The sequence below is a fragment of the Aptenodytes patagonicus genome, chromosome W (assembly GCF_965638725.1).
Source record: "Aptenodytes patagonicus chromosome W, bAptPat1.pri.cur, whole genome shotgun sequence".
Lineage (NCBI taxonomy): Eukaryota > Metazoa > Chordata > Aves > Sphenisciformes > Spheniscidae > Aptenodytes > Aptenodytes patagonicus.
The window spans coordinates 34054662-34077577 of NC_134981.1; the positions used below are offsets into that span (position 1 = coordinate 34054662).

The 22916-nt window shown below is 40.5% G+C and overlaps 1 protein-coding gene across 3 annotated transcripts in view; it reads left to right on the forward strand.

Moving 5' to 3' along the window:
* The window catches only part of LOC143172281 (A disintegrin and metalloproteinase with thrombospondin motifs 6-like), a 221438-nt gene that overhangs the window by 192555 nt on the left and 5967 nt on the right, over positions 1 to 22916 (forward strand). For all 3 annotated transcript variants that reach the window (XM_076361520.1, XM_076361521.1, XM_076361519.1), the window contains 4 exons: positions 3347 to 3476; positions 7551 to 7755; positions 16185 to 16361; positions 17598 to 17754. In XM_076361520.1, the coding sequence (XP_076217635.1) occupies positions 3347 to 3476; positions 7551 to 7755; positions 16185 to 16361; positions 17598 to 17754 (669 nt within the window). The remainder of the gene's footprint in view (positions 1 to 3346; positions 3477 to 7550; positions 7756 to 16184; positions 16362 to 17597; positions 17755 to 22916) is intronic.

The following is a 22916-nucleotide window of genomic DNA, read 5'->3' on the forward strand; positions in this document are numbered from 1 at the left end:
AAGGGTTGTGAGGCTGACCAGAGGAGTGGTGTATCTAACAACACAGAGACCGCAAGAGTTGACTTGGCTAACAGAATAAAGTTACTTAAACTGGAAGACCGTTTTGACTTTAAAAATAGTATTATTTGGCAATAAATGCATCTAGAATGGAAATTAGAATGCTTATAGTAGTCAAAGGTGTGAAGTTCAGAGAAGAAAAATGTACCTGTGTTTAAGGTGGATCTTGATCAGTTTATGAAAGGGGCTATGTAGAGTGGTTCTCAGCAGTAGAAGGGTGTTGCTTCTAGTTGTATGTTCCAAGTTCCTGTGTTCCAAGTTTATTTAATTGCCTTTATAGTGTAAGATCTCACTGAATTTCAGCTTTATATCATTTCATGTAATTGAAATATTAGGTGCTGAGAATGCTGTGAATGGAACATCTTTGTGTGAAGCTCTCAAATCTTTGATACCTGATGGATGAATATCTGAAAGAGAATATCTGTGTGTTAACACAGTCAACCAACAGCTGTGGGGAGGCATGTACTTCAGGCCCTTGAGGGCCCCTCATGCTAATGATTTGAGTTGTTTCTCAATTCCAACTGGATCTAGCTATCTAGCAAAATGATTTTTTTCCACCATGTAAAGCACATAAATTGAAAATTAGCAAAAAAAAAATGGAGGTTGTTCAAAAATGGTATTTTCTTTTTAGCTTGTTCATGTAGATTTGTGTATGTAGGATACACTTGGAAAACAGTCTAGCAGCCTTCTGTGCTGTTTAGTGGTACCTACTGTTGTCTAATGTTGTGGCATCCAGATACATGTAGAAAGAAGAGCAAATGGAAGAAGCTGATTGGTTTACCTGGCTCACCTGTAAGACATATCTCATATTAATCAATATCTTTTTCATAAATCTTACTTTAAAATGATTGTGATGTTTATGGATAACCTGAGATGTCAGACGTGAAATGATTTACAACCTGATTTAAAGTCCCTACTTTGGGAAGGTTATATGTAGCTGTAATCAAAAAGGAGATATCCCAGCAGCAAAGCTGGGACTCTGGATTTAGGTACTGCAGTAGAGTGAAGACTTCAGCATTAGGCATCTTTGGTCTCAACATAGTTAATGATTTTGAGGTAAGGTGAGGAGGCAGGTGATTTTGAGGGATGATACAAAGTTCTCACCTGCTAAACAGGCAGCCTGTAAGAAGCAGTATGTTGAGTGATGAATCTAACTCCTACCCTGCTTGTCAGGAGCATGCACATTTGAGTTGAGGCCACACATGGAATATTTTTATGTGCTTAGGATCCAGACTCCTGGGTTTTCCTGAAAGTATTTGAATTAACAAGGCTATATTTTTACATAAGGGATAATACCCATATTTTGCAGGATGCCATGGCAGTTATTAAATAGCAATTCCGTATATCAGACTGAAGAGATTTCAACTGGGAGTATATCTCCAGAAGAGTACTCTAACTGTGTACCATAGAATAGTTGAGGAGTCTAAGAGGGGTAGGGAAAGGGAAGATTTTTTAATAAGCATTCTGGGCCACAGTGCAACCAGGGATGCAAGATTCATGGGGCCAATGGCAGGAAGACAAGAAAGGGGCTTAATCTGTTATCAGCAAATAAGACATTCATCTAGCACAGGCAGGTATGGATTTTCATCCCTGCTCTCGAGATGGTTTAGACATTTTACATCAGACTGTAACTGAATAAAAACTAGAAATAATCTACAGACTAGAAACCACAGTCTTGCCACCTTAGCTAAAATAATCACTAAGTCACAGAAGTTAGTGTATGCTCATGGGAAGTAGGAATCCTCTCAGGGTTGAGAAGGGATCATACCTAGTACTTCTGGATCTTCAGCCTTATGGGGGACTGCATGCCATCCTCAAGACTCATGAAAAAGAGGTTACCATTTTCCCCAGGTCCTTTGCACATAACGTCATAGAGACATTTCACATGCCTCTGTGCTTAGACTGGGAGACTTCTGTTCATAGCCAAGCAGGATGCTTTGTGGGCCAAACTTAAGGCATCTCAAGGCTAGGCTTGACTCACTATTGGAATTAAATACCTAAATTCTATATAGGTCTCATTTTAGGAACCAAAGTAGGAGATTTGATTCTTGTCCATAATGAATAACAAACGAAACAATTGCAAGGTAAGTTGTTTAGCTAGTTTAAAATGAGCAAAAGGACTACAAATGTTTGGTGAAAGAAAATCCTATGTGTTTAGTGGGTGTTCAGTGTCTGAAAAACATATTTATACAATTAATTTTATTACTGCACGTCTACCTCCTATAAAATGCTTGTCTTAAAATAAAGAGAGGGCTGTAAAGTAAAGTTGCAGATATTTGAAGCCAGGATGTTTTAATCCCTATTTATTTGTATGCATTTCACAATTTGGAAAAAGTTAAACAATTGTTTCTGTTTTTAGGAAAGATTTAGGGCTTTTTTGCAACTTTTATTATACAAATAATCCTTCAGTATTATGACTACTCATGTTCAATAAGAACTGCATATGAATTGCAGATCCACAGTCTTTTTATGCTAGCAAACACCATACAGCTTGTTCTAAAAACAGAGGAGGAGGCCGTGTTACCACTGTTTACAACAATATTCTGAGCTGCACTGTTGTCGTATCAATGGTTCTTTAATGCCTTTCTTTAGATCCTGGTTTTTTAAAAATTGGAAAATCTGCTTAATGTGTTACCTTATAATGTTGCCTTGGCAGTGATATGTCATTATGTTTTGGGAATAATAATCAATTCTGAACTGCCCTGTTGATGGTTAACAGTGAAAGAGGAGCTGGGAGTGCCAGACAAAATGAGAGTTCACAAAGACAAACCGCATCTTTCAGAATGAATACTTCTTCTATTATTTTAATGAAAAAAATGTTTATAGGATGACATGTATAAAAATACAACACTGTATCCCAGTATTGCTGTTTTATTTTAAACCAGAGCACATAAACAATAATTCTGCATTGAAGTGTGATCACATTCTATTTGGTGGTGTTTTCTTTGGAAATTGAAGTGTCTTTTACTAGGAGAGGAGGGCTGACAGAAAATGGATTTTGTGTAATATACAAATAAAAACAATCTGTTAGTAAATATATAAATATATTCCCTTTGTTTTAGAAAACAACAGCAATTTAAAATCCTCTCTCAGTGGGGTGGCCTAAAATTGAAGGAAAATGAAAGATTTTGTGTGGTCAGGGGGCATTCAGTCAATTGGAATTCACACACCTGGAGCATTCAGCCAATTAAAGTGAGGATAGTAGGATTAATAATCAATAGGTGAAATACACTTTAACTCAACAAGTAGAAGAGCAAGAATGATTAATAGTGTTTCATTTCATCCCAAGGTGTGCAGAAACAAGAGGTGGTATGTAAAAGGATAGATGACAACTCCATTGTACAAAACAATTACTGTGACCCTGACAGTAAGCCTCCAGAAAACCAAAGAGCCTGCAACACTGAGCCTTGCCCACCTGAGTAAGTCATTAATCACTAAGATGGACATCTGTTTTTCATAGATAGAAAAGTCTTTGTAATATATAATAAATCCATTTGACCAAAGGTGGTATAAAATTCTGATCTAGCATTAGGGTCCTGTCTTATCAGACAGGATATTTGGTTTTGTTTTTTGGCTATGGTTTCTTGTTCCTCTGAAATCAGTTGTGGAAAATACATACTTTGACCTAGAGGAGGCCTGATTTGACTGAGGAACAGTGGTGTTTAAACTACACAAAGCAACTCAGACATTGTAAGTAAAAAGATACTAGCAAAGCAGTTTCTTATGATGGAAGCGTCAGGTGTGGTGAATAGTGCTCAGAAAAGAACTGGGGGCCATTCTTAAGGAAATAATGACAGAAGAATCTTGAGGTGAGGGGAGACCAACTTTCCCATAGATATTTACATTGCATACTAAATGTTTGCCATATTTTTAAGTATAGTATATTAAAACTTGGGTTAAAGTGTTCAGATGAGAAATGGTAAACATAGAAACTGCTTAGTAGACCAAGCCATTTGCTGATAATAGTTTTGTCAAACAACCTTTCTCTCCAGGATGCTCAGTGTTGTACGGTAATGCTGTGTGCCTTTAGGATTAGGTGCATACTTGGTTAAGTCTATTTAGTTTTATTTTTAAAGTAGCTGTATGCTACATATTGAAAAGATAATTAAAAACACAGCAGCTCATTTGTTCAAAAATGAAATTTGGTAAGGACCTATAGCATAGCTTAATCTTACTACAAAAACTGTTTAGAAACAGCTGTGATATTTTGCACTAGAAAATAATTTCAGCATATGCACAACAGCTCCTTCTTACGTTTTGAGACAGATAATACAACAGTTTATTGATTCACGAGCTCTGGTTAGATTAAGTTTCATGATAATCTGTAGCTAATTCTAATTGGGCATGAAAATCATTAATACTGATTAAGTGTAGATATCGCACAGTAAAGAAATACTGTGGTCTCTTTTAAATGTCTCTTAGAAACTGTAAAACTATAGCATGAAGGACACCAGGAGAAATGAGACAATACTATAATGCATTAAAATCTAACAGGTCTTCATGAAGCCAGTTTCTTCCTAGAGTATCAACTGCTTCCCTGGGCGTGGTGACAGGTAGCAGGATGGCAGAGCAATGTCTTCTACACTTATTCCCCCTGTGCCATGTACCATACTCATTTAACATAAAGTAAACAGAAGTGAAGCCTTTATGCTGCTCTCGCCTTGAGAGTGTTTGAAGGTGGATGTACTGTTTCACAAACAGGTCTAAATTATTGTCCCCATAGTCTATGTGTAAATATATGCTTATCCTGCAAGGATATGCACTTGATTTCTGTTTGTATAACACTGTTTAGCATGGCTATAAGTGCACTAACTAAACTCTCACACCATGTACCTGAGAGCAGAACTTGGGAAGTAGTCATGTTTGGTCAGTTCCTTTTTACCAAACACATCCCTATCCCTTCCTTTGTGTGGTTTAACTATTAACAAATTAGCACTTTAAAAAAGTAGTGTTAACATAGTTATTCTAACATAGTTAATTTTTATTTTTTTGCACTGACATTATTTAAAAAACAAAACCAAACAAACAAAACCAAAAAAACCCCACAAAATGGGACACTTCTGGATTCTCCATCCAGTACAGCAGGGACATTGATGAACATGGTGAAACTCAAGTCATCAAGATTCAGAAAGTGGGTAGTGTGTATTAATCAGCATCTGCTTGAATATGTCAGAGCAGTTCAGCCTACATCTGCCTCCGTTCTGATGCTCACCACAGGGTGAATACAAAGTGCCAAACTCCTAAGGAAGTGTTCTTGATTCCTGATCCTGTAAGTAGTCTAGAAGGTGGCTGTTCAAATACCATCTTTTGAGATAGTTCCCCAAAGAAGTTTGACCCTTTTGGCTGGAAGATTTATCACCCAGTAAGGCTTACTCTTTAAACAGAGTGGCCAAATATTTCCTTTTCTTAATTAACACAATTCCACTTTACTTGTGATGAAAATGTTACTCCTTCTAACTGAATGCCAGTTACATTATACTTGAGGCTCCTGAACAGCAGCATAGACTGTGTTTGTTCACAGTATTTTGTTTGTTATTAGAATAAGTAACTCCTAAAGTTCCAGGTTTCGAGAAAAGATATAGGTAACTCTCTGGATCCTATGAACAGTACTGTCATGTGAGATACAGTATAAACATATGTTGTGGTTTAACCTGGCAGGCAGCTAAACACCACACAGCCGTTCGCTCACTCCCCCCCACCCCAGTGGGATGGGGGAGAGAATTGGGAAAAAAAAAAAAAAATTCGCAGGTTGAGATAAAGACAGTTTAATAGGACAGAAAAGGAAGGGAAAATAATAATAATAATAATAATAATGATAAAAGAATATACAAAACAAGTGATGCACAATGCAATTGCTCACCACCTGCCGACCGATGCCCAGCCAGTTCCCAAGCAGCAGTCACACCCCTCCCCTGGCTAACTCCCCCCAGTTTACATACTGAGCATGATGTCATATGGTATGGAATACCCCTTTGGCCAGTTTGGGTCAGCTGTCCTGGCTGTGCCCCCTCCCAGCTTCTCGCTGGCAGGGCATGAGAAGCTGAAAAGGCCTTGACTTAGTGTGAGCACTGCTCAGCAACAACTAAAACATCAGTGTGTTATCAACATTATTCTCATCCTAAATCCAAAACACAGCACTGTACCAGCTACTAGGAAGAAAATTAACTCTATCCCAGCCAAAACCAGGACAACATAAAAGGTACCTGAGAATGCACTTGAGCAAATCTTAGTACCAACTAAAAATTAACACTTCAGCCTCCTCAAAGCTGTGAAGAGCTTCTAATTCTCCCTACTGTGGTAAAAGCATAAGTTTGGTGATAAATAATCACAAATGAATTCTCTTTCACTGGGAAAATAATGACAGAATATGGCATATTTGTTTGCATCTCTGCATTGATATAGGTTCATATTAGAATATATTACATATTCTGTAATACAAGACAGGATAGCAGCACATCTTTTTGACAGAGGCTTCAGAAAATGACAAATCTTATGAGGCAGCTCCAAGCATACCTCCAGGAACATCCACAGTGACTGACATGCCTGACATTTTTGGCATGTTGGCAGCGTGTGATAGCATATTAGACTTCACCTTCATCCTTTGCAAGGATGATTCAGGTGAGTGTATCTAATGAACATATGAAATATTGAAGACCCAATGTGCTCAACAATGTGAAGAGATATTTCCAGTGAATTGAGCTGCATTAACCATTCATCAGTAGAAAAAAATTAATATAACTTTACAGCCAGATTAACAGCTGCTTTAATCTCTGTGGCATCACAAAGTAATCTAAATATACTGTACAGCTCTCGACTTTTACTATGTACACACAAACACTCAGAAGGTCCCTCTAGCAGCTATCATGCAGTGCTTTACATTTTTTAAATATTTGTTGAGGCCTTTTTATGTGATGAATTATGTTTTGCTAGTATTTGCTTTAATAAATGAGAATATTTTGCATTTCAATATAGCCTTCTATAAAAAAATTTAGAAATGTTTCATAATCAGATGAGAATTAAATCTCAGAAAGCCCAATTTTGAGATCAAATTATTTTATTGCAATGATACTAGAGAGGCAAGCATCTTGGCTTTTAACTTGTGCTTTAATCTACAGCAGTGATTCCCAAACATTTTCAGTTGCAAACCACTTTCAGAGGAATAATTTCATACAAGTCGAGTACAAATCTACTTAAATAGCTGCAGTTTTGTCAGGCTCAACACTCCTTTCTAACTACTGTAGCCTAGGCTGGAAATTGCTGCTCTAGAAAAATACAAAGTATTATTATTATTGGAAGATATGATTGCAGTGAGGCATAAATAAAAATGCTCAGTGAAAAGACCTATAAGTTTCTACTTTATTTCACTGTGAATACATGTATTGTTAACAATCATTTAGGTTTAGTAATTTAAACTATTTGGATTCTGGGTTTGTGCAATTATCTACTCCGTTTCTGAAATGCATTAACTGAGTCTCATAACTTTTTCTATCCAGATGGTTTATAGGAGATTGGTCAGAATGCAGTAAGACCTGTGATGGAGGAATGCGTTCACGAACAGTTCTCTGTATCAGAAAGATTGGACCTTCTGAGGAGGAGACACTGGACAATACCAACTGTTTAACACACTGGCCTATTGAAAAAGAGCCCTGTAACAATCAGTCCTGTCCCCCACAGTGGGTCGCTTTGGACTGGTCAGAAGTAAGGAAATTTTGTTATGTTAGCTTATTGGCAATAGTGAAGACAAGAGCTCTGACCGCTGAATATTAGTACATTTTCTATTGCTGCTTGCTAAGTAAAGGATTAATAAGAAATTCAAAACCTGATAGATTTAGAGTATTGAAGCAGGTTTTTGTCATTCATATTTCTTTTTTTCTTTTCTTCTATGTTGTCAGTTCTGTTGTTTTGTCAAATGATTATGACCTGTTATTAATCATAATAGAAAAATAGTAAAATACAAAATAGAATAGTAAAGTAGTCAAACAAAACAAAAGCTAGAATAGCAATTTGGTATGAGATAATTGTCTTAAAGAAAAAAGCAATTTCCATTTCCATTGGTTCCTGAAACGACAAATAGCTGGAGAGTAGAGATGATGTTGTTTTTTATCAGAAGCCAGAATAATCTGCTAGGTTTTTTTCTGAAGTAACCATGCTGATGTAAAGCATCACCTTTCTTAGCAACATATCTTCAGAGGCAGACCTGAAAATTGGTATTCTCTTTATTAAAGAAAGAACATCTTTTGTTAAATATGGTGATATCTCTTATAGTATAAGCCAAATTGTGACCTTATACTGATTCAAATATTAAATTTGAAGGATGTGAATCAGTGCAGCTGAAAGAAGATAGATTGATCTGTGATACATTTGAATGGGACTGCATCACATGTAAATCAGAGTGCAAAAATGTCTGTTTTAAAATTACTTAATTTGGGGTTTTGTCCTACTGCTTCTTGGAAAACTATTCCTGAACTTTAGTCTTTGAATGGCAAGAAGTGTTCTAATGTTCTAGTTCCATACCTGTTTGCTTTTGTTATCTGAAACAGCTCCTCTTCCTTTCCAGTTATTATTTGTCAGAAAGGAATTAATCTTGACCACATTCTGCTTTCACGTTTCAGTTTGAAGTTGTCTTTTTGGGAATGGATTACTAGAGTTAAATGTATATAATATCCCAGAGGAGGCTTCACATGTGCCTTGTCCTTTTGTTTCCTGCCTCTATTGAAAATACCCATAACCTGAAGTGTATCAGTATACCCTAAATAACCTCTTTCATTCAAAATAAATTATAAATCACTGCATACTATAAAGAAGATTAATGTGCCTGTAGTTGCACAGATCTCTTCTATGCACAGATACTTTTAGCTCCAAAAATTGTTACAGCCTCTTGAAATTCAAAGCATAAAGAAGGAGGCCTACTAGCATCACTGTGAGCACCCATGGAAGTGGTACAGAACAACTCTTACCATAATTTGTTAATACAGGTAATATAGTTCACAGAATCAAAGAATGGTTGAGGTTGGAAGGGACCTCTGGAGGTCATCTTGTCCAACCCCCCCTGCTCAAGCAGGGCCACCTAGAGCCGACTGCCCAGGACCATGTCCAGATGGCTTTTGAATATCTCCAAGGATGGAGACACCATCCATTATTAGTTAATAATAGTCTAAGCATTATAGCAGTACTTAAAAGTAGTAATATCTGCATGTTAAATCACAGTGCTGTGAGCTGCCATGAAAGCTGCTGTTGTTCATCTCCTTGCTGTTTGAATTTCACGCTTGTGTAATTTCAATCTGTTCTTAGCTGAAGAAACTACTTGTGTAGACAAATTGTGGTGGGTTGACCTTGGCTGGCTGCCAGGTGCCCACCAAGCCACTCTATCACTCCTCCTCCTCAGCTGGACAGGGGAGAGAAAATATGACGAAAGGCTCATGGGTCGAGATAAGGACAGGGAGATCACTCACCAATTACCGTCATGGGCAAAACAGACTCGACTTGGGGAAATTAGTTTAATTTATTACCAATCAAATCAGAGTAGGATAAGGAGAAATAAAACCAAATCTTAAAACACCTTCCCCCCACTCCTCCCTTCTTCCCGGGCTCAACTTCACTCCTGGCTTCTCTACCTCTTCTCCCCGAGCAGTGCAGGGGGATGGGGAATGGCGGTTGCGGTCAGTTCATCACACGTTGTCTCTGCCGCTCCTTCCTCCTCACACTCTTCCCCTGCTCCAGCATGGGGTCCCACCCGCGGGAGACAGTCCTCCACAAACTTCTCCAACGTGAGTCCTTCCCATGGGGTGCAGTCCTTCAGGAATGGACTGCTCCAGCGTGGGTCCCCCATGAGGTCACAAGTCCTGCCAGCAAACCTGCTCCGGCATGTGCTCTCCATGGGGTCACAGCTTCCTTTGGGGTACATCCACCTGCTCCGGCATAGGGTCCTCCATGGGCTGCAGAGTGGATATCTGCTCCACCATGGACCTCCATGGGCTGCAAGGGGACAGCCTGCCTCACCATGGTCTTCACCATGGGCTGCAGGGGAATCTCTGCTCCGGCGCCTGGAGCACCTCCTCCCCCTCCTTCTTCACTGACCTTGGTGTCTGCAGAGTTGTTTCTCTCACATATTCTCAATCCTCTCTTCCAGCTGCTGTTGTGAGGCAGGTTTTTTTCCCCTTCTTAAATATGTTATCACAGAGGCACTACCACCATCGCTGATTGGCTCAGCTTTGGCCAGCAGCAGGTCTGTCTTGGAGCTGGCTGGAGCTGGCTCTGTTGGACATGGGGGAAGCTTCTGGCATCTTCTCACAGAAGCCACCCCTGTAGCCCCCCCCCCACTACCAAAACCTTGTCACACAAACCCAATACACAAATATATTTTTTTCCATTATATATGTTGTTTTTCTTTGAACAAAAGAAAAATGTGTCATTTTGCTGCATTGCTCAACTGTTTGGTTTTGTTCTGTAAGGAATTATGAATGAAATGCCATTTTAGTGAGCTTTTATATCAAAGAAAATTCTTCTAAAATATAATGTGAACTTCTGAAATTTTTTTTTGTTTTCATTAATTTATCATACAGATGCTTTTGCTTATATTCTGAATCTCCTGTTATTTGTAACAGGTTTTGTAAATAATCCACTATCATAAAACAGATAGTCATTCCCAGACTATACCTGAATCTGTCTCTAGTTTTATTCAGGTTTAAGATAAAATATTTTTTGGAATCAGTTCTGTAAAAAGTTGTCAGCTTTATATCCTGAAACCTGTAGGTAAGCAGTTTCTTTCAGCAACTTTTCTCAGTGTAGACCGGGACCTCAAGAAACCTAGAAATAGCACAGTGAATCTTAAAGTGTGTCTTGTTCTACATGCAGAACAATTTTTTTTTTTTACCCCACTGTTAGCCAGCATTTCACACAAGAAATAGGGCACAAAAATCAAGGCAGAAAAAGTTTTAAATGGTCCTTGTCCCTACCTGAAAAGGTACAGTGTATTCCAGCCCTTTGAAAATGAATCTCACTTGGAAAGAGTAGAAAGGAAAGGAGTGAGAAGGAAAGAATGGATGAGTAGAAAGGGATGTTCAGTTGAAGACTCTTTCATATCACATCCGTGGCATTGATAGTTTGCAAGTTCTTTGTGTGTGTTATCATGATACTTTATTTCTGATTGGAATAGCTAGGCATCATCTCAGTACTAACAAATAATAGTATCCATATGACAAGTTACAGAGCCATAAATATATGTTGGCTATACACTATTCCTCTTTAGCTACCTCCTCTAGACTTTGCTCACTAATACATCATCCTTAGATCCATCAATATTGCCAGCCTCATAAGAAGCTTGAACAGCTTTTAAAGGCCTTTACGACCAGCCTTTTATACAACAGGAGTGTGTTATAATTTTGAACAAAAATGTTCTAATCTAAAGATTAAAGCTCTGCTAAGCTTCTGGTTGTGGTGGTATTTCATCAGGATTGTAAAAAAGTGCTGACTTCTTTCTGGTATGAATTTTGCCTGGTGTAGCTTGGCAGAGTGTCTTGACTGATGATACCATTTTAATACAATGAGAAAAATTACTTTTTTTTCTGTTCAGTGTTCCCAGAAATATAGTGTATTTAAATACCTATAGTAATATACATATAAACATTTTTTGTATATATATATGTATTTATATGATTTCCTGACGGAAGCATGAAAATGAAAACAAGAGTGAACTCAAAAAGTGGAAGAGTTGAATACTACTTCCATTCAAGCCAATGGCAAATCTTGCTACTTTTCTCTGGAATGCAAGTTCTAAAGCTTTGTTTTAATAGTCAAAACAAGCAATACTTGATACAAATTAAGCAATTTTAGAACTTTTATATGCTAATGCACTTGAGCATCAATGTAGTTATACATTTTTTTAGTCTTCAATGATAATTAGCAAGAAATTCTGTATCTTTTTGGTCAGTGAAACAAAAACATTTTGTAAACATAGAGATTAAATAATGTCCTTAGGAGAATGTAAAAGTGCTTATATCAAATAGTAATTAAAGCTAAAAAACAGTGGCTTGCTCAGCAGAATGTAGTCATTCTCAGGTAACATCAGTTTTGCCATAAAATTTTTTACACTTTGCAGTAGTTGAGCTTTGACTGAATTATTCTGCCCACTGTAAATTACTTCTTTTATATTTTTGCAGATAATAAAATATAAACCAGCAAAAAATAATCTAAGGATTTCTTGGGAAGAGCCTTATCAGACAAGCACATTTACTTTGCATTCATATTACCGTTAGTCATGACTTCCACTGAGTGAGTCAAAAATTCTAGAAGCATGTGGTAATGGGAGACACTGTTGCCTGGGTTTTTTTGTCTGTGTATTTTGTCTTTCATTTGCTGTGGATACATATTTTTTTTGTTAAATTATACTGATGCTTTTTATTTTTGGTGATTCAGTATTATTGTAGGCAACCTATTTCCTTACTTCACTTTCATTTCTGGGGACAGGGTATAGTCCATCTTATTTAGTGAAATTTTGACTATGACTCCAAAAAAGTGGGGTTTTTTAAGGGATGTTGTTTTCTTCTGGTAGCAGTAGCTGAAAGATTTTTCTCAAATGGCAGCTTAGACATAGATAAAAGAACATGTCTTCAAGCGGGACTAGAAAATGGATGCACCTAAACTCAAATTTTGATCCTCAAGCTCTTGCTTATTTGCTACCACATTCTAGACATTATGAAATTCCATAGGCACATTGGGTTTTTGACATTTAGTCACTGATTATCAGAAGTTCTACTTGCCTGTCTTGACACATAAGAGAAGCTGAGTGCCAACCTCTTGCCAAAGCCACACAGTGATTCACACACTAGACATTTCTCCACATATCCTCTCCAAAGGCCTCAATTTAGAAGGCATTCTTAGAGCACGTCTAATGAACCGAGTTCCACATGAGGTACAGCAATAGCTACTGGTCTATTTTAAGAGTCGGCTGGTGATAGCTTGCTTTTTTGCATTTTTATAATATTTCAGGTTTTAGAATGCAACACCCAGAGTGCAGAACACAGCTCTGTACAACTCTGAGGGGTTTCAAGCCTCTCTGTCTCCTGCTGTTCTACAAAGTGAACTGATCACTAATCTGTAGACTACTCTTACGATGGCAGGCGAGTCCTTTCAACCTCGTCTCTTTTCTGTTTGCTTTTCATGGAATGCTCAGTCCCTGGGAAGAGGAGATTGAGTGCAAGTGATTTTAAGCACTCAGCTAGGAAGGGGCACTTGCTTCTAGTTCCTGCTTAAAAGTCTTATGCATTTTATATGAAATATTTGTGTGAGGAAATACATGCATCATTTCATGGAATTTGGACCAGAACTGAGGAGTCATGATCATGATGCTGAAGACCTGACATATTCATTGTCATTCTTTTTTGGTCTCTATTTATCATTAATATTTAATTCTTTTTGCAGTTCAGCCAGAGAGAGAGAGATCTTTCTTCTCTTCCTTCCCTCCTTCCCCTAGTTTTCTAGTAAGCAGGTACTTAGGGTACACAAGATTTGGGATTAAAGCCCCTTCAGCATGAGGAGGATTGAACCTGGCTATTCTGTATGAGAATTCTGAACACTGAACTATTGTACACAAGGAGGCAGTACCTTGATAGGAAAGGCTAGAATAGGACAGGAAAGGAAAGGTTAGATTTTAAGGAAAGTGTTTATATACCCACTTTGCAGTTCTGGATTATAAAGTCCAAATGGAGGACCCATCTCTTTGCAGCCCAGTTTAAGATCCTAAATCTAAGTGGAGATAAGATTTAGGATAAACCTGTCCATTCTGTATTGACTAGTTTAGGTGACTCACACTGAGAAATTTTCTTAAAGATCTTGTTTTGAGGTATCATAGAATCATAGAATGGTTTGGGTTGGAAGGGACCTTAAAGGTCATTTAGTTCCAACCCCCCTGCCATGGTCAGGGATACCTTCTACTATATCAGGTTGCTCAGAGCCCCATCCAACCTGGCCTTGAACACTTCCAGGGATGGGGCATCTACAGCCTCTCTGGGCAACCTGTTCCAGTGCCTCACCACCCTCATGGTGAAGAATTTCTTCCTTATATCTAATCTAAATCTACCCTCTTTCAGTTTAAAGCCATTACCCCTTGTCCTATCACTACATGCCCTTGTAAAAAGTCCCTCTCCAGCTTTCTTGTAGGCTCCCTTCAGGTACTAGAAGGCTGCTATAAGGTGTCCCTGGAGCCTTCTCTTCTCCAGGCTGAACAACCCCAACTTTCTCAGCCTTTCCTCATAGGAGAGGTGTTCCATCCCCCTGATCATTTTTGTGGCCCTCCTCTGGACCCGCTCCAACAGGTCCATGTCTTTCTTGCACTGGGGACCCCAGAGCTGGACGCAGTACTCCAGGTGGGGTCTCACCAGAGCAGAGTAGAGGGGCAGAATCACTTCCCTTGACCTGCTGGCCGCGCTTCTTTTGATACAGCCCAGGATACGATTGGCCTTCTGGGCTGCAAGTGCACATTGCCGGCTCATATTCAGTTTTTCATCCACCAGTACCCCCAAGTCCTCCTCCTCAGGGCTGCTCTCAATCCACTCATCTCCCAGCCTGTATCCATGTTTGGGATTGCCCCGACCCAGGTGCAGGACCTTGCACTTGGCCTTGTTGAACTTCATGAGGTTCACATGGGCCTACCTCTCTAGCCTGTCAAGGTCCCTCTGGATGGCATCCCATCCCTCTGGCATGTCAACCATACCACTCAGCTTGGTGTCATCTGCAAACTTGCTGAGGGTGCACTCAATCCTGCTGTATATGTATATATACATATATAGACCTTTACATATGTATAGGGAATATCGATACCTTACATAGTACTGTGGAACTGCTTTAAAGTGTTTTTAAGTTAGGCAGAGATGCTTCAGAATTAGGCATACAACAGTAAAGTTTGCATCACTCAAGTCATTTTCTGAAAATGAATCTTAGGGGTTTTTCTTTTCCCCGTAATTATATAATGACCTGTTCTGATGGGCAGAAGGTCTTTGGCGTGCCACCTCTTGAATTTTGTTTCAGTTCCACATAGTATTATTTCCCAGATAATGTTTTGTCTCTGCAGCTGCTTTCATATGAAAGGCAGTTCCACTCTTGACAGGTTTAGCGTAATCTGTGTGTAGGATTTATGGTATCAGAAATTGATTCCAATTCAAATACTGCAGATATGGTTACAGGATAAAGGTTAACATGCCTATAGGGAATTCTAAAACTGTGCTTGCAAAAACTCCTGCTCAACTGTTAGAGAGGGACTGATTTGGGGAAGGTCTTAATTTTGTTAGCACTTGTCTCTTCCCCATTCTGCAGTTATGCTAATGTAAATGTCAGTTAATAGTCAGTAGGAAAAAGGAAGGAGAAGGCAGGGGGAACCAATATGAAGAAAGAGGAGGAAAAGCAGAGGTCTTCAGACCTGCTTCTTTTCAAATTAATGTTTTATTATCTGCCTGCTGTTAGAACAAGCAGAGGAACAATAAAAGGAGGAAAAACAAGAACTGTGAGAAAACAGAATTAAAATTTAAATAGGAAAGGAGAGAAAAGCATGCATTGTAGGGGAGAGGGTACAGTATTTCTGTCTAAACCAATAATCTGGTTTCTGTGGAGTCCAGTAAAGCATTTATCTTCCCATATTTTTATTGGGGAAAGACGTGTTCATTGTAGCTCAGTGGTCTGTAAGTGAGGTGGAGAAAGACTGTACTAAGGTCATATTAAGAACAGAGAGTTCTACTTTTAATTTCTAAAATGCACACTCAAGTTTGTTTCATAATAATGTTACACGTGGCAGACCTTTCTACTTTGCAGCAAAGTGCTTTTCTTAGACCTAACCTAAAGGCTTTTTATATATAAAAGTAAACAGTAACATAATAGCCTAAATATAAATAGCAAAGGAAATCTACTTTTATCAAATTAAAACTTATAAAAACTTTAACTTAATAAAGCAATCATCAGTCAGCTTGTTTGTGTTTCTAAACATTTTAAAATTATCATTATCATCTTGGGAAAATTGTGATTATAGTTTAATTATAAGAACATAAATATATTCTCCTATTTTCCATAATAGCATTTATGACACTTCTATTGAATTTTACTGAGATTTTCATTATTCATTTATATAAATATTTTTTCAGTGCACACCAAAGTGTGGCCCAGGACTCAAACACCGAATTGTTCTGTGCAAAAGCAGCGATCTTTTAAAAACTTTTCCAGCTGCACAATGTCAAGAGGAAAGCAAACCTCCAGTCCGCATCCGCTGTAGTTTAGGCCGATGTCCTCCTCCTCGCTGGGTTACTGGAGACTGGGGACAGGTAAGATAGTTCATATAAGTATTTATTGCCGTTAGTCTCCTACACATTAGTACCTTTAAGGATAAGATGTTGCTGGAAATGGATGAGAGTTATAGTTCCCATGACTGAAGCAAAAGCTTCTCACCTGTTTGTCTCAGATTGAAATGTTATTTTGAATGATAGTTTTCTGCTGAACTATAAAGGATTTGCTGACAGAAATCTAGTTTCTACTGGATGAGTTTTCATATGCATTTTTTAAAAAATTAAATAGTCCTTATTACAGCTTTTTAGAAGGGGATTTTGGGATACAGCAATGTTACAAGGTTTAGTATTTTTAAAACACATTTAACTTAGTTGAGAAACATGATGGAAATACAAAGCCAATTAAAATTTTACTAAGATATATAGCCACCTAAAAAGCTTTCCGAGATCTATATAATTTTACATAAAATACACTTAATTACCAGACAGGGATCTAAATTGTTACAGCACAGGCTGAATGGTGCTGCCGTTATGCAGTGTTTCTAAATAGGATATACTGAATTTCCTTCTTTCATTATGTTTTTGCATCTCAATTATGATCAATGGCCTGTTATTAAACAATAACTTGATATTTCAGTTTCTAAGTTTGACGAGTAATTTGCCACTAATGAAAATAAAACACCTTAGCTTAACTAACCAGGGGACAATAATTTGTGGTATTACAGTCTAATTGACTTTTCTTTTGTGCTAGTTGTCCAGGTATGCATTTATCTTAAATTGATATGTCCTAAAAACACTGTTTAGTTATAGAAATTAAAAAATATTTTGAAACAGCAAAGTATTTTTGTTTGAAAGATACTTTCCTTTTTCCATAAAAAAGTCCTCTAGCAGATTTAAATTCTTGTTCTCCTTGGTTTTTCTTCTTTGTTCTAAAGTAAATGATTTCTCTCTTGAAAACATGCACTTAAACTCAGACATGGTATATGAAATAGTGTAAATTATATTCTCATACCTCAAATCCAAGCTGTTCAGCAAGCTAACATTGCATTGTGTTTTATTTTCTTTGAAAGTCAAGTGGTCACATATACTGTCAAAAAACCTCAAAAATCTAAGCTATTTTATGAAAATTATTTTATGTATTAACCAAAGCTCTTCAGATGCTTGTCTTTTTTTTTATTTGTGTATGTGTACTGTTCCTGATTGCTTTCCTGTTATCTTGTTTTACATTTAAAAATTGGATCCAAATTGTTTTACTTTTTTATCTCTTATTTTTAGTGTTCTGCACAGTGTGGTCTTGGGCAACAGATGCGAACAGTACAGTGCCTCTCATACACCGGACAAGCATCCAGTGAGTGTCCAGAAACACTTAGACCTCCATCAATGCAGCAGTGTGAAAGTAAATGTGACAGTAATCCCATTTCCAACACAGAAGGTAAGTTTGCCATCTTAATATAATTTATTCTTGTCGTGGTTTAACCTCAGCTGACAACTAAGCACCACACAGCCGCTCGTTCACTCCCACCCAGTGGGATGGGAGAGAGAATCGGAAGGGTAAAAGTGAGAAAACTCATGGGTTGAGATAAAGACAGTTTAATAGGTAAAGCAAAAGCTGCGCACGCAAGCAAAGCAAAACAAGGAATTCATTCACTACTTCCCATCGGCAGGCAGGTGTTCAGCCATCTCCAGGAAAGCAGGGCTCCATCACGCGTAACGGTTACTTGGGAAGACAAACGCCATCACTCCAAACGTCCCCCCCTTCCTTCTTCTTCCCCCCAGCTTTATATACTGAGCATGACGTCACATGGTATGGAATCTCCCTTTGGCCAGTTGGGGTCAGCTGTCCTGGCTGTGCCCCCTCCCAGCTTCTTGTGCACCTCCAGCCTTCTCAGTCGGTAGAGCATGGGAAGCTGAAAAGTCCTTGACTAGTGTAAACACTACCTAGCAACAACTAAAACATCGGTGTGTTATCAACATTGTTCTCACCCTAAATCCAAAACACAGCACTGTACCAGCTACTAAGAAGGAAATTAACTCTATCCCTGCCGAAACCAGGACAATTCTGGAAAGAGTAAAGTGACATGGTCAGTATTACTGCATTAGTTTATTAGTAAAAGTCTACATTACATCATCTCTCAGACTGTGATTGAGCTTTTTACAATTATTTTCTAATTAGTCATTGTAGTTCAAAGTTGAAGTCAATAAAAAAACTAAATACAGGTTCTTTGTTTAAAAAACACCCTTAAAAATATATAGCCTAAGTCATGGACAAAATACTATCATTTTGTGTCATTAATTTTCCAGTCTCTTTATTGGTTCAATGGAAATGTCCATCACAGCAGGGGGAGCATGATATACTTCTCATCCACTGAACTGTTACTTGCTCCATCAGTGGTTAACATAACAATGTAGTGACAAAAGTAGTTGATCGCATGTTCATTGAAAGACTGGGACCACAAATTTAATGTTGCACAGTGCTACAAGCCTGTTCTTATACTTTGACTTACTTTTCAGCTTCTTCTAATTAACTTGGAATTTCTTGGATTTACAATGCCTGTTTGAAATAATTACAGTATTTTTTACATGATACAGCCTAATTTAACCAGACTATTAATTAACTTCATCATAACATATTTTTGCTAGGGGATATATTAGATAATAATGTCAAAATAAGCTTATTAATGTTTATGAAAGGCTCCAGATCTGGACTCATAAATTGTCCAAGCCAACCTATTAGGAAATTCTGTTGTCAAAGTACAATTTGAGTGCTAGGCAGTAAAAAAAATGTTTCCTTACTGATTGTAAAAATTTAGAATAGTTGCTCACCAGATGAATACATTCCATTTCGTGTGGAAGGGGAAAAGGAAAAAAAAATTACCAAAACACACATGTCCAAAAATAAAGAAAGATTGCACAGCAATAGAATCATAGAATCATTAAGGTTGGAAAAGACCTCTAAGATCATCGAGTCCAACCGTCAACCCAACACCACCATGCCCACTAAACCATGTCCCTAAGCGCCTCATCTACACGTCTTTTAAATACCTCCAGGGATGGGGACTCAACCACTTCCCTGGGCAGCCTGTTCCAATGTTTAACCACTCTTTCAGTAAAGAAATTTTTCCTCACATCCAATCTAAACCTCCCCTGGCACAACTTGAGGCCATTTCCTCTCGTCCTATCACTAGTTACTTGGGAGAAGAGACCGACACCCACCTCGCTACAACCTCCTTTCAGGTAGTTGTAGAGAGCGATAAGGTCTCCCCTCAGCCTCCTCTTCTCCAGGCTAAACAACCTCAGTTCCCTCAGCTGCTCCTCATAAGACTTGTTTTCTCTAGACCCTTCACCAGCCTCGTTGCCCTTCTCTGGACACACTCCAGCACCTCAACGTCCTTCTTGTAGTGAGGGGCTCAAAACTGAACACAGTATTCGAGGTGCGGCCTCACCAGGGCCGAGTACAGGGGCACGATGACTTCCCTACTCCTGCTGGCCACACTATTGCTGATACAGGCCAGGATGCCATTGGCTGCCTTGGCCGCCTGGGCACACTGCCGGCTCATGTTCAGCCGGCTGTCGACCAGCACCCCCAGGTCCTTTTCCGACAGGCAGCTTTCCAGCCACTCTTCCCCAAGCCTGTAGCGTTGCATGGGGTTGTTGTGACCCAAGTGCAGGACCCGGCACTTGGCCTTGTTGAACCTCATACAGTTGGCCTCGGCCCATCGATCCAGCCTGTCCAGGTCCCTCTGCAGATCCTTCCTACCCTCGAGCAGATCAACACTCCCGCCCAACTTGGTGTCGTCTGCAAACTTACTGAGGGTGCACTTGATCCCCTCATCCAGATCATCGATAAAGATATTGAACAAGACTGGCCCCAAAACTGAGCCCTGGGGAACATCGCTCGTGACTGGCTGCCAACTGGATTTCACTCCATTCACCACAACTCTCTGGGCCCGGCCATCCAGCCAGTTTTTGACCCAGCGAAGAGTACACCTGTCTAAGCCGTGAGCTGCCAACTTCTCTAGGAGAATGCTGTGGGAGACGGTGTCAAAGGCCTTACTGAAGTCCAGGTAGACCACATCCACAGCCTTTCCCTCATCCACTAGGCGGGTCACCTGGTCATAGAAGGAGATCAGGTTGGTCAAGCAGGACCTGCCTCTCGTGAACCCGTGCTGGCTGGGCCTGATCCCCTGGTTGTCCCGCACATGCCTTGTGAGCGCCCTCAAGATGAACCGCTCCATAATCTTCCCCGGCACCGAGGTCAGGCTGACAGGCCTGGAGTTCCCTGGATCCTCCTTCCGGCCCTTCTTGTAGATGGGCGACACATTTGCTAATCTCCAGTCAACTGGGACCTCCCCCATTAACCAGGACTGCTGATAAATGATGGAGAGTGGCTTGGCGAGCTCCTCCGCCAGCTCCCTCAGCACCCTCGGGTGGATCCCATCCGGCCCCATAGACTTGTGAGCGTCCAGGTGGCGTAGCAGGTCGTTAACTGCTTCCTCTTGGATTATGGGGAGTTCATCCTGCTCGCCGTCCCTGTCTTCCAGCTCAGGGGGCTGAATACCCTGAGGATAACTGGTCTGCCTGTTAAAGACTGAGGCAAAGAAAGCATTGAGTACCTCAGCCTTTTCCTCATCCTCCGTGACAATGTTCCCCCCTGCATCCAATAAAGGATGGAGATTCTCCTTGGCTCTCTTCTTGTCATTAATATATTTGTAAAAACATTTTTTGTTGTCTCTAATGACAGCGGCCAGATTGCGTTCTAGCTGGGCTTTTGCCTTTCTCATTTCCTCTCTGCATGACCTAATGAGATCCCTGTACTCTTCTTGAGTTGCCTGCCCCTTCTTCCACAAGCGGTAAACTCTCCTTTTTTTTCCTGAGTCCCAGCAAGAGCTCCCCATTCAGCCAGGCCAGTCGTCTTCCTCGCCCATTCTTCTTATGGCGTACAGGGACAGCCTGCTCCTGCGCCTTTAAGACTTCCTTCTGGAAGAACGTCCAGCCTTCCTGGACCCCTTTGCCCTTCAGGACTGTCTCCCAAGGGACTCTCTCAACCAGCGTCCTGAACAGGCCAAAGTCCGCCCTCTGGAAGTCCATGGTTGCGGTTTTGCTGGCCCCCCTCCTTACTTCACCAAGAATCGAGAATTCTACCATTTCATGGTCGCTAAGCCCAAGACGGCCTCCGACCACCACATCTCCCACCAGTCCTTCTCTGTTAGTAAACAGCAGGTCGAGCGAGGCACCTCCCCTGGTAGGCTCACTTACCAGCTGTGTCAGGAAGGTGTCTTCCACACACTCCAGGAACCTCCTAGACTGCTTCCTCTCTGCCGTGTTGGATTTCCAGCAGACGTCTGGGAAGTTGAAGTCCCCCACGAGAACAAGGGCTAGCGATTGAGAGACTTCTGCCAGCCACTTGTAGAACGCTTCATCCGCCCCTTCATCCTGGTTGGGTGGTCTGTAACAGACTCCCAGCAGGATATCTGCCTCGTTGGCCTTCCCCCTCATCCTTACCCATAAACACTCGACCGTATCATCATCACAGTCGTTGAGCTCTAGACAACCGAAACACTCCCTAACATACAGGGCCACCCCACCGCCTCTCCTTCCTCGCCTGTCCCTTCTGAAGAGTCTATAGCCATCCACTGCAGCACTCCAATCATGAGAGTCACCCCACCATGTTTCTGTGATGGCGACTAAGTCATATCTCTCCCGCTGCACAATGGCTTCCAGCTCCTCCTGTTTGCCGCCCATGCTGCGTGCATTGGTGTAGATGCACTTGAGCTGGGCTATCGATTTCGCCTCTGGCATTGGCATGCCACCCCTAGGCTCATCTCTAGTGAGCCTCGTTTTATCCCCTTCCCCCTTTGAACCTAGTTTAAAGCCCTCTCAATGAGCCCTGCCAATTCATGAGCAATGATCCTTTTCCCCCTGTGAGACAGCTGGACTCCATCTGTTACCCGCAGGCCCGGTGCCGTGTAAACCTCCCCGTGATCAAAAAAGCCAAAATTCCTCCGATGGCACCAGCCCCTGAGCCACGTGTTGATCAGGCATGTTTTCCTGCTCCTTTCAGTATCCTTCCCTGCCACTGTAGGGATTGAGGAAAACACTACCTGTGCTCCCGATCAATCACCCCAGGGCCCTGAAGTCCCTTTTGATCGCTTCTCTGGAACCTCATTACTGCCAGCCTGTATAACCAACAGTGGGTAGTAATCAGAAGGCCGTACCAGACCAGGGAGCTTCCTAGTGATGTCTCTGACCCAGGCCCCAGGGAGGCAGCAGACTTCCCTGTGGGACGGGTCCGGTTGGCATATTGGGCCCTCTGTTCCCCTCAGAAGGGAATCGCCTATGACAATTACCCTCCTTTTTTTCTCAGCAGAGGCAGTCATAATGCGTGGGTCTGACTGCCTCACCCTAGGCAACCTCCTGGATGGACCTCAAGTTCCAGGGCCCCATATCTGTTGTGTAAGGGCAACCGGGAAGGTGAGGGAGGCCAGGCGGGGGTTTCCATTCCCCCCCATCGCTTAGGTCCCCTCCTTCTGCCTGGTGGCAAGAGGGCAGGGGATCCTCTGCTTCTTGTGGAGCCTCCATCTGCTGCCTTTGCCT